Raw genomic sequence first — 12,759 nt, 5'->3', positions numbered from 1 at the left:
ATGTTTACAATTCAACACTTCTGCTTTACTGCAAGTTTCGAGACTTGGTCCTTAATTGTGACATGCCCTGTTTGGTTTCAAGCTGCCTTGTTAAAGCAAACTGTTTATGTTTTATTCTATGTTTCAAGCAGGCAGTTATAAATGCCAAAATCACTTCCTGTCTGTCGGAGTTGATGTGGTTCCTTGGCCAGCTTCCCTCTTCACAAGCCTTCAGCTGAGTTGTGTTTTATGGTGACTGGTTTGTTGACTTTGTGGTGGGACACAGAGACTGTACAACACACAGGTCCCGCAGTGTTTGATGTGGGGTATGTTAACCCCGTCGCTCTGTCCAGGTACTTTACCAAGCCTTGCTGACTATGCTGCGCTTTGCAGTTATTCTGGGAAAGGTTTTGTATTTTTAACCCACTTAACCCCTGCATCATTTTCTTCCCACTTGCCAAGAAGTTCTTGTTTCTCCTTTTATGTTTCCTCTTTTTCGATTAATCATCTTGATATAGTTCATTATATTACCACTGTAATAAACCAAAGCAATTATGAGCAGTGTAGTGGTGTCTTATGTATTGTTTCTCAATATTCACAATCCCTCTGAGGTTGTGAGAGAGAGATTATGCCTGAGGGTGAGGCAGGCATACAAACATCCTTGGAGCATGACCCACAAAACAAATGAACCAACTCAGACTCAAACAAACCTGATCAAAACAAGTAATCACCTGGGCAGAAACCATGTTGTGCCACTCACGGCCGTAAGCGTCACACATACAGCAGTGTGTCTGCGATGAGTCATGAATCAAGTAGGATAAGCTTGACAGAAATAATTCCATGAACAAACGCTAAACAGTCGGCATAAAGTTCTGTACAGTCATCTGAGCGGGACCGTAGGAGCCGAGGCTTGACTCATCTCTCCCTGGATCAGCAGACAGGAGTGGTTACTTCTGCTCCACGAAATCTTTTATCAAAACAGATTAAATTAAATACTCTAGACTGTTACTCACCATGGGGCATAATGTATGTTTTGGGTTCTAACATTGATTTGTAATACTCAATACTAACATTGCGATATGCAGTTGTAATAAAGTACTATAAACACCCTGTATAGTCTGATTTCAATCCCAACTGTATTCTTTTCTACATGGAGTGAACCAAAATGAATGATATCAATCATAACATATTCCATTACAAGATATTAACAAACTATTGCTTCTAGATCAATAGCATTGTTAGATGCATTATTACACAGTCAAACGCCCAAATGAGAATGTATTATAGGGGAACTCAAGGTGACATGTCAGTCTTTCCAGTATCACATTCTGTCCAGGTTAAGATATTGAGGTTAATTACTGATATATTGGGGGCAATCTGAGATAGCATGCTTACACTACAAGAAAACCAAAGAAAAAAACCCCCAACAAAAACCTAAAATTAGACGATGGTTGGGATGATCTGATACTCTTGAATCCTAGAATCAGCACTTAGTCAGCACTTAGTCTCTATCTGTACACCGGATAACAGCTAGTCTTTATCTGATCTGGGAAATGAAGTTCCAGCACATTGCCGGGGATCAAAGCATCGTATCGTTTAAAGCTGATCAAAGCTGGAAGACGCAGGCCATATAGAGCATTAATCCTTATCGTTGCTTGGTTCTCCCCTGCTCTGGCACCAGGCCTCCGGTGGCCACCGCAAACCACAAACACACACTTCCTCTGCTTCCAGGCAGGTGCTCCACAGGATTAGGTCACTCGAGTGAATGAAACAGGATATGACAGAAGCCTCTCAAACCAAAGGACGCATTTGTGGTAATAACGTATTGTAATGACTCTTGGATGTATACATCATTACTTCATTGACTAACTAGTACATTTAAATAATGAGCAATGCATCAGGTTGGTTGGGTTTATTACAATTTATATCCCACTTGTGTTGTCACCCCACAGAAAATGGGAATCTATCATGATTTAAGTAATAGATGGAGATATGATCATCGTCTAAAGTTAAAGTGGTACAGTGTATAATGTGTGTGAGTTCATGTGATTCCATATTACTGAAAAGCAGCAGGCGGACTTGGCTGAGGACCAGCTGTGAGGGTAGACTGCGTCTGCTGAGGCCTTGGCTGCCGGTGCAGGGCAGGTCCAGGCAGGCGGAGCTGTGTGGCTGTGTTGGCTTTATGGACCACCATCTCTCACCACCACAGTTAAAAGCTAATTACTACCAGGCATAAGCAGTGCCCTTTATGGGCGTGCCATCCTCTGTCCTCCAAAGCACAGCCGCAGGGAGTGACAGCACGGACCACGATGGGAGCGCTGATTGCCCTGAATATTATTATTGCTTATTTAACTCTTTTTGTATATGGAACAACGCCTTCATAACTTTTTTAAAGAGCTGTTTTCCAAATCTGTTCTGCCTCAAGCAAAAGAGGGACCAGACCAAAACAGAGAGTGGTGCCTTACAGATACAGCAGCTCGCAGATTTTGTTTGGCTCCTTTTGCTGGCCCTCACCCAAAGAAATCGTGTATAGTGGAAATGTATAGTAGAATTTTATTGGACCTGACATTTGTGATCTACTGTTTGAGGTCTTTGAAAAGGACTCCATTCAACAAGTTTGGAAAACCACTGTTGCAGAAAAGGGGAAAAGGGATGGGAATTTCCCCTTCCTGATAAAGGCCAAGCAGCTGATAGCAGGCGGGAAGTGAGTCAGGCTCAGCACTTTACCAGCCTCTGCACACTCTGGTTCAGACTTGTTGAGGCAGGCAATTATCCCTCCTTTTCATGTGTGTTTGCTGGGGTTTGAACTCACTTTTACTGTATTTGGGGTTGCTGGGGTTTGAACTCGCGTAGCCAAAGATGAATACAATATTTCCCTCAAGGACATAAACTTGAATCATTTCTGGGCACACTGTATTGTTTTCCTGTAATGCAGCAAAACAACTCAAACCATAACATTACTGTCATGGTTAGTGGTTACACATCTGTTGATGACTCCACTTGTGTCACTGAATTGGACTGCAGTCCCTAGCTTAACATTTTTCCCTTAATTGCATATTTAGAAGTCCTCAGTTTTCATTTGAAAAACACAAACGCGTCATAGAAGTACTGCCTAACAAAGCAGTCACCACTTACACAAGTGACCTATTTACAATGACTGAGGACTGAAGCAATACAGAACCCCAAAACCTGAATTCACAAAGTTTATTTATACAGTAGGTTATGTTGAAATCTTGATTCACGAATGAGTCCCTCAAAGTTAAAAACAACATTGCGGGTGTTGATGCTACGCTGGCACAGAATGGCTTTGTGGACACAGATACAGTATCCGGGAGATTTCATGGGATGTGGGAACATTTCCAGGTTCATACTGTACCTGTTAGGACTGCGATGAAATAAACATCAACTGGGTGTAAAAGTTCAAGCCAACATTTTACAGGTCCACAGAGCTGCTCTCCAACTGATTGTCAGTGGAGCAGATTTTGTCTCCTCATGATATCATCTTGGCTCCTCCATGTCTTACATTTGAAGTGACTTTTTCATGTTCACAAATATAGACTGGATTGTTCAAGATGATATAAATCTCTTGTGAATTCTACTCTGGATTTTTGTTTTACTGGTTTTCTGGACTGAATCCAGTTTGTACAAACCATCTGTTTCTACAAAATGGATTCCAGTACGCCAGTTATGTTGCATTGACATGCCTGTATACGTGATATTGACTTTAAATGACTAGTCCTTATTGTTGCAATAATTATTGTTGTAGGAATCTGGGCCCTGTCCATATTGGAGTGGAGTGAGTACATAAGGGACTTGGTATGTGCAGCATGCCAGCCAGTCCATTTCAGAACTGGCAGAGTAACAGCTCTTGTAATTCTGCACCAAACAGGATATTTCTACCACCCAATGAGCATTATGTTTATGTAACTCTGTTGTTATCTAAATCTGGTATTATGTACCATAACATTTATTGAATCTGATGTGTAATTATATGTAATAGGGTTTTGGTCTTGAGTCTTTCAACCTAGTTCTGTGGTCTAATTCAAGATATGTCTTGAGGATGTGTCCTCTTGCATTTTAATTAGTTTCATTCAAGGAGCCAAGCAAGTCCTTGGAACTGTGATCAAAGGATTTCAAATAGAGGTCTATGGACGCTGAACTGTCCATCCAGACCTGTGGGAAAAGTTTTAATGAAGGAGCCAGCTGTGACCCTCGTACCCTCTATCAGAGAACCAGCCCACCAGTGAGTCCTCCTGGCACTGCTCAGTATTAATCAAACCATACCAACACATTGTTTACCAGCAGGTGGCACTGTGTCACTAGGACTGTCGAAGAGCTCAACAGTGATTTGCAAATGGAGCTGTAGTACAGGGAATTACTGAGAGGGAAAAAAATACAGCATCTAGCCTGAACAGCCACATATTTAGAAAATCTCTTACCTAGCCCAGGAGGGGATTTATCCTGCTAATAAAGCACAAAAGCATCTGTGTTCAGTCGGCTAATGCAATAGTATGAACGGTTTCATATATCTTCTTCTCTTCCCAAAGCACAAGAGATTAGTTTGAGATCGTAGAGGTGGCAATCCTCCCCTGCATTTTACAGCCTTGCTTCAAGGCTGTGTTTTCACAACACCCTTTGAGGCAAGATTTGTTAAAGATAAAAAAAGAGATGAAATATTGATGCTGCCCTGATTTTGTGAGCCTGTTTGGTGAATAATTGATTGTTGAGGGAAAATTAGTTTGTTTTATTTGCAGCACCAAACTACTCTTTTTATTGGAGGATATTCACACATGCTGTGAGCCTTTATTGCTTTTCAGCCATTATTTCACAGAGGTCCAGCAGGGGGATGCAATTGTTTCTAATAGCTGGTGAGGACAATTGATCATACAGTTTTGCTGTTAAGACACCTCTTGTGTAAATTCACAGCTAAAGATGATGGCAGATAATCATCTTTGATGTGTAATTGCTTTGTTATATTGGCACCGCTCAGCTCGTCAGCATTGCATACCATTACATCTGAATAGGCTGCGTTCAGTAATGGGCATCATGGACATCAAGCAGAAGTAAATTTGCATCCTTCTGTTTTTGTGCTCATCCATTTGGATACAAGAATCATCATGTCTGGCACCAACTAGGAATCAATGCTCTCACACTGCCTTGTCATAGCACAGATGGGTACAGCACAGATGCTCTTCCAGCAAAGCCAAAATATAGCTGTTGTGTTTATGACTAATGCAAAACTGATGCAAAACAGTTTTTCACACATGCAAAACAACACCAACAACCACTTGGATATAAAGTTTCATGGATATATATTTTTTTCTGTATCACACCTCATAGTATCATACTGTGGAGTATCCTAGGTTCATGAAGCTGTTGTTTTTCTTTCAACCCTCAAAGGTCTGTGCCGGAGCCGTGTTATAACTGCTCCCCAAGCCAGAGGAGGTGATAGCATGTAGTGCTGTTCTGACAAGGAGCCTGTTTCCTGCGGTGCAGCGGCACCTGGGGCACAACATGTTTGCTTTATTCATGACGCCTGGTCAGAGCCCAGGTAGATCAAACCGCTCCTCCAGTTTTAATGCAAAAAGCCCTTTAGTGGGGCATAAATATCATGCCATGCATTTTCCCCTCAGCCTGCCCTGGTGAAGGGAGACCCTGGGGGATAGGATGGTCTGTGTTGGGAGGATCTTCAGTTAATGGACAGAGAAAATATTGACCTGAAACATGATTAAAAAAAGACCATCCTGAGGAAATATTGACATCTGGTGCATTTCACCAGAAAGGACGAGGGCAGATACAGTACTTAATCGCTGTACATACAGTACAGAGACTTCACACACTTTACCACATTCAAAAACATCAGTTGCTAAACACTGTTGTCTTATTTGCTTATCAAAAGTGTGTGTACTGACTCCTTCATTTCATAACACATCAGCAAGACAATACACATTTCTTCACAAATTATCTTTGCACATGTTATGTACCATAACATCTATTTGATCTAATGTGCAAATGTATATATTATGACTTTCCAGGGTTTCACAAGATCTGAGGTTGCTATACTCCAAACAGAGGATGGTATTACTGCAGAGTGTGAATATAAAGTGCTGGAAAGAGAATTCCCTCCTGTTCCCTCGGGGTCTGCGGTTAACACCCACATTAGCCCCAAGGACAGTGAGGTCGCTGCGGAGAAAGGTCACCTCGCCTGTTCTGTTAGAAATACAGAGCTCCAGTATTTCCTTTCCTCTTACGTTTCCTCTGACGTTCTTATCTGAAGTCTCCTTCCACCTGATATCCAATCTTAGCCTGAAACTGAGGGACTTTGCCCAGGAAAACTGGCCAACATGACAAGAATAGCCTCCAAGAATGAAGCATTAGGCTTATATGTAAAATACCCCTAATATTGAGCTAGGCCATGGATTTATATAGGCTGTATGGGCAACACTATATCACATAGAAATAGCTCCATGTCTGGTGTAGTTCCTGTGATATTGATTCAGGAGCCGTAATATCGAAAATATGAGACTTAAATCTGTTGAGGAGTTATTAGATGGAGACCAGGCAGACACACCAAGAGAGAGGAGTTAGCTCTGAAATGGCCTGTCCAGGAACTTTATGTGCCACCAAATATCAAGAGAATTCATATTCTGTGACAAGTCGACTCTTATCTCAGAGGCTCTCGCTGCATTATTACACCAAGCCAGTAATGAGACTTTTGACAGAAGTGCTGAGCTTCTGCAAGGTACCAGTACAATGTGTTGCGATTTTCTGGGCTTCAAGTGTTGATTGCTCTGGCATAATTATAACCCAGGCAGTGGCGACTTCTTGCTGAGAAGATGTGTCTTCATCTCATCAGCCCCCCCACCTCCTGTCTGCTAACCAACGGAAAGAATAAATAGATAGGAGCCTATAGCTGTCACTTTCAAAATGATAGATAACATCAGGGGTTTGTACTTGAATATGATCTATGCTCAGCTGTAGACACATCATGCAGCTTTAAGAATCTAATCTTCAGTCAAAATCAGTTGTATAAGGGTTTTGTTTGCACCAGATATCCATCATCAAGCTATGAAATAACCAGTGGTGTAAAAAGTACCCAAATCCTTTACTTCAGCAAAAGTAGCAATACCATAACAGAAAAATTCTTCATTAAAAGTAAAAGTTGTACTTAAGTATCAAGAGAGTAGAAGTACTCAATCTGAAGAAAGGTCCCTTTCAGAGTGTTAAATTATTGATGCATTAACCTGTAACACATATTTTAGTGTTGTAGTACTAACTACTGCATATACTGTTGGGGAGTTTAAACTCGAACAATGCAACATATTTTAGCCTATTGTATGTTTTGCATGTAAAACCTTATTCTGCAAAGCAACTAGAGACTACAACTGTCAGATGAATGTAGTGGAGTAACAAGCACAATATTTCCTTCTGAAATGTAGTGGAGTACAATTATAAAGTCTCACAAAATGGAAATACTGAAGTGAAATGTCAGCACTTTTGCCAGAAATTGTACTTAAATACTTGAGTAAATGTACTTTACACCTCTGAAAATAACATATACATTTGGTGGACATTTTTTCCCAACAGTATCATACATTAGTATAGGTGATCCCTATGGGAATTGAAGCTCTAACCGTAGAAATGGTATTGCTCTAACTATTTAAATAGAAAGGACCAGAAGAAGTGGCAGACATCGTTTTCATTTTCTAGTGGAAGTAGGGCATTACCTGTAGAAAAACATGTTGTCATTGTTATATCTTTATTCATTCACTTTTATCCTCATGTGTGTGTTATGTACAATACGCCTGACCTAAATACTTTGTAGACACATCAAGATACAGCTAGTGTGGATTGTATTAAAGGTTTCTGTTCTGACACTCCGTACAATTGATATCATTCAAGCATCAGAGCGTTCACTGATGTTCACTTCATGTTGCTACCAGCGAGTGATAGTTGTCATGATAGCAGTAGAAAATGTCTTGGCCTTACACAGGAGATTGTCACCCACTTAAGGTAATATTAACATGGTCTTTAAAGTCTTTAAAAGAGTCAGAACAGAATTACTTTACATTCTCATACAGTGTATTTATGTCAGTGACGTCAAAAAAAAGTTGAATTAGTAGTCTACAGATGCCATAGCTGGGCATTAAGTAAATTGTTGAGATAACACTGTAGTAAAGATAGTCACAATCTTCCGGTTGTCTTTTCTGGGCCTTTTAAATCAGTCCAGTCCAGACTAATTAAAATACTGATTAAGGCCATGGAAGCCACCGTCTCTAGTGGTAAGTTGAGATAAGGGTATTCACAGTCTAAGTTGGGGGGAGAAAAAAAAAGAAAAGCCCTCTCTAACCACCAGCTGGCATGGAGAGTGGATAAAAATGATTTTTAAGTGCATCTTCTCTTTCTCCCCCAAGAGTAGCTGTCGTCCTCCAGCCATGAATCTCAGGCACGCAGCCTCTGAAAGGGCACCCGATCGTCAAAAGCTACTTGGAACGAAACCCTCCCGCTCCCTCCAGCTGCCTATTTCTTATCCCTGTCCATCTCCTCTGTAATGGATCAGAGCTGCTGGAGCGCTGTGGGACTCGGCTTCATTGAAGAATTCAATTGAAGGATTACGAAACCCTGTTGTCAGCACAGACACCTCCTTGGCCCAAACACTTTCTTCTTGTGCGCCGCTTGCTCTACCACTGTTGTGCCATTAAGACCCTGAAGAAGAGATGAGTGTTCACAGCTTTGCTGCTTTAGTTTCTCATTTACATTATTATTACATTCATATTCTTCAGCCACTGTCAGTTTAAACAAACACACAGTATTACAGCAGTAAGACGAACCTGGTGTATTGACAGTACAAACTTTGATCCTACAGTAAATCACATAATTGTGTGGATAAAACTGATAATCCAATACTGATCAACTACAATAACTTATATTGCACATTTTGTAATGGCCACACCAACTGTTTTACCATAATTAACAAAAAGAGTTAAAGCTTAATGTCTTCAGTCAGTTACTAAGATAGACACATCTCATTATTAAAAAGACTTACATTATTGCAAGTTTATGGATACCCTTTTTGCCGTAATTCTTTTGCACTCCTGTTCCAGCCAAACTCATACACAATCCTCCGGAGTAAAGATACATGATCTCCCAGTATTTGAGATTTAGGCTGCAAGTCGCCATCCCTCACTCGCTACAGCATCCTAGCGTTTTGCACCAACTCATACTCCTCATCGGAACGCATTCGAAATGAGGAGGCAACCAATGCTCAGACATGCACTGATCATAACTTTCCAAGTGAGCAACCAGCTCCATTCCTTGGATTAGATTGCGTTGTGCTCCAGTATGGACGGTCGTTCTTTAGGTTGCTGTGGCGGGTCGGGCCTCTGGTCCTGCTGCTGTTCAGGTGGAGCTGACTGGTGCTGTGGAGGATCAGTGTTTGGCATTTCCTTCTGAGGGGGCTGAGGTGGCGCTGCCTGCTGCGGGTCTGGATTGGGGATCTCTTTCCTCTCGCTGGGCTGCAGCTCCAGTGCTGGTGTGTCCTTGCAGCAGAAGTATTGCTCCCAGATCTTCTGGAACGCGGTGCGGAACTTCTTAATGCGGAAGGCGTAGATAATTGGGTTGACAGCCGAGTTGCCGTGGGTGAGCAGGATGGCGATGTAGATGAGGAACATGGGCTTCTGGCACTGGGGGCAGAAGAGTGTGATGCAGTTGAGGATGTGGAGGGGGAGCCAGCTGATGGCAAAGAGAAAGAGGACCAGGGCCAGAGACTTGGCTAGGTTCAGCTCCTTGTCATAGTACTTGTTGGGGTCCGTGTGACTGGTGGTGATCTTCTTCTTGTTCAGCTGCTTGTGGATCATGTAGAAGATCTCTGCATAGATGACCAGCATGAGCAGCAGCGGCGGCAGCACCCAGCCAAAAAAGTTGAAGTAGACCATGTAGTCCATGCTGATGACGTTTTCGAACTGGCAGGTGATGATGAGGTCGGAGCTGATCGAACCGTTCTGCCGGAGGCGCCAGAGGTTGTTCCAGCCCAACATGGGTGTGAGGCCCACGATGAAAGCCACCGTCCAGCATATCACCACGGCCAGCCCCGCCCGCCGAGGGGTCACCACCCGCTTGTAGCTGCAGGGACAAACAACACAACATCGGGTCAGCACTTTGGCACACTGCACTAACAGGGCCTGCATGCTTTTTGTGACTTTCATTTTCCATTTCGCCACTGTCCTCAGGCTAACAAAAGGTTTGATTCACAATGAAGAGTTACCATTCAATATAAAATCCTCCAGCCGCTTTCCAAGCAATATTACTTGCAGTATATATTCCCACTTGGACAAGACCACTTTTCCTACAAACCCATATCATTAATCCTCACCACTTGCAGCACTGTTGTTTTTATGCTTCTTTTGCTCAGGGCAGAACTGATTCATATTTCCTAAAATTGACTTCATACAACCTACTAATTTATCAAAGCAGTACAGTGAACATGAACTGCAGTACTTAGTATGCTACAGCAGCAGTGCATGGCTGCAAGGGTTTAGTTATTGGCCTTTTCATTATTAATAATGTTTTATGGACTGGGATCAGAAGGTGAGGAGAGAGCCTCAGCCTGGTCCATGCTTACAGGCAGTGATGAAGACACTGTGAGCTAATCCACCTCATATGAAAACAGGCTATAGAGCAACGATTGATTCTTTTTGGATTACTAATGCTTGATGTGTACGATGTTTGACACTGTCAATGTAAGGGAAATTAAAATAATCTGACATTTGCTGAAGCGTAGCGTAAAGCATTGCAATTTAGCCCGGCTGTCAGAGGTGGCATGTGCTTGACTGAAGTATTGATTAGATATTTAAGTATTAAGATAGGTCGGAGACTGAAGAGCAGCAAGGGAATCATTATTCACACGCTGAGTCTGGCAGCCGGTCTGCTCAGAGGGGATCAGATACTCATCATCATATCTAACAACAGGGAGTGTGCACAATGAGAAACAATGGCACAGTTCAGGATATTGGTAAACACACAGTTACTATAGCAACACAATGGTGGATAGACAAAAGACATTCTTATCAACTGGAAAAGATGATTGTTACCCTCTGTTTGTGTTCTTAAACCGCTGTCCCTATTAATTATGAAACTGAGGTATGGGATGGGAGTGGCAGCAGCAACACTAGAGAGGGAAGCTCTGATTTAAATAACATGAGTGTTTTCCCGCTGATGTACTAAAATACTAATTGTCTGTAGACGATTTAACAGTACAACTCTTCCTTATTTTGGATTGCAGCTCTACTGTAGTCCTGTCAATTCATAATTAAGCTATTGTGGGACACTTCTATTGTATTTAATGTCAGATTGCATGAAGTTCTGTGTGATAGTCCTGTAAAAGAGGTTGTATCAGACATAAAGCAAAGGACTTGGAAGGTTTTATACACAATCCAAGCCTGAGAAAGGAAATCAGTGAAACCAGTGGCAGTCAAAAGCTAAAATGCATGATAAATTGCTATCAGTCCTATAAGCATGAAAGGTTGTCTCACACAGAAAATGAAAATGTGAGGCTATCGCTGACAATATTCCTCCTCTTCTAAAAAGCTTATCTCTCCAGCCTTTCAGCCTGGCTGCTCAGTCTTTTGTTTCACTCTGGCATGATAAACCACTGGTGGTCTTGTGCATCAAATACAAAGGCAGAGCACATCGCTGATTGCAAATGTGTCTTCTTTTCTGCTCTCCAGAAACACAGAAAAGGAAATTCTCCCATACACCAACCCCAAAATATACACTGCAAAAGACTCTGGCAGAAACTAATTATTTTGATGTACTACACTACACATATTAGACTCCTCTCTTGCAATCCAGGGGGCAGAGGAGCTAATTAAAGCTGCTGGTTGATCAGCCATGCTCTAGTAAGCTGTCATATCAATACTGGTGAGTTAGATCCTCATGCCTATAGGGGACTGGCAGGATGTAGGCTTCCTATAGTGAAATAAGACCCAGGAGGAAATCAATGACAGGGAGCATACTGGAGATAACAACTTCTATTGTGTGTGTGGAGGCTTTTCTGCAAGGTTGCCACCACCACCACCATCACCATCACCATCACCAATCATCATCATCATCATCATCATCACCTCTCCACATCCCATGGCACAGGCAGTGGCAGCAGTAACTGAGTATTAAGCCCCATCTGCTCATGTGTCCCCGGGCTGTTAAAACTCGTGACCTCACTGTGTCGTTACCTGGTTGGTATCTTGACCCTGAGATAGCGGTCAATCGCGATAGCCAGAAGGGCCAGGATTGAACTTTGTGTAAGCACGAGCACCGTGCACGCGACGAGCAGGCAGCTGTAAAAGTGAGTTTGGAGTCCGATGCTGATAGTTATAGCCAGAGGGATGACGAGGGCTCCCACCGCAATATCCGCCAGAGCGAGGGAGACGATGAAACAAAATGTGGTGTCTCGCAGCGATTTATTAATTTTCACCGCCCAGACCACCATCACATTCCCTATTACAGATGAAACTGCAATCACCACCTCCATTCCTATGTAGAGCGCCTGGGCTGGAGAAAGTGCTTCGGGCATCCTTACAGATGATGATGTCCTCGATAAGAACAAAATTGATTCCAGTGAAGCGGGGCTTTGAGGAGCCGAGAAAGCAGTCGTTTGATTTCTTTTTCTTTTTTTTTACTACAGTATCTTCCAAATGAGCCGCGCGTCCAGCAGCTTCACAGTGTCCAAATTCCTCTGATTAGCACACAGAAGTTGTAAGAGAAATGCAGTTTGTGAGAGGA

At 42.4% G+C, this 12,759-nt stretch overlaps 1 protein-coding gene across 1 annotated transcript; it reads right to left on the bottom strand.

The window, feature by feature from the left end:
* Positions 1-9,299: 9,299 nt before the first annotated feature.
* adora1b (adenosine A1 receptor b) lies at positions 9,300-12,550 on the bottom strand. The gene is made up of 2 exons (XM_071518143.1): positions 12,210-12,550; positions 9,300-10,101 (listed from the first exon to the last, which is right to left on the bottom strand). The coding sequence occupies exons 1-2, from the start codon at positions 12,548-12,550 to the stop codon at positions 9,300-9,302; spliced, it is 1,143 nt and encodes a 380-aa protein (XP_071374244.1).
* Between the last annotated feature and the right edge of the window lie 209 nt (positions 12,551-12,759).

The sequence above is a fragment of the Centroberyx affinis genome, unplaced genomic scaffold, assembly GCF_046629955.1.
Source record: "Centroberyx affinis isolate AG114_WGS23_722 - 3 ecotype Tasmania unplaced genomic scaffold, CSIRO-AGI_Caff_v1 ptg000555l_1, whole genome shotgun sequence".
Classification (NCBI taxonomy): Eukaryota; Metazoa; Chordata; class Actinopteri; order Beryciformes; family Berycidae; genus Centroberyx; species Centroberyx affinis.
Note: the sequence above shows the minus strand (reverse complement) of the source record. Positions and strands in the feature narration are given on the sequence as shown.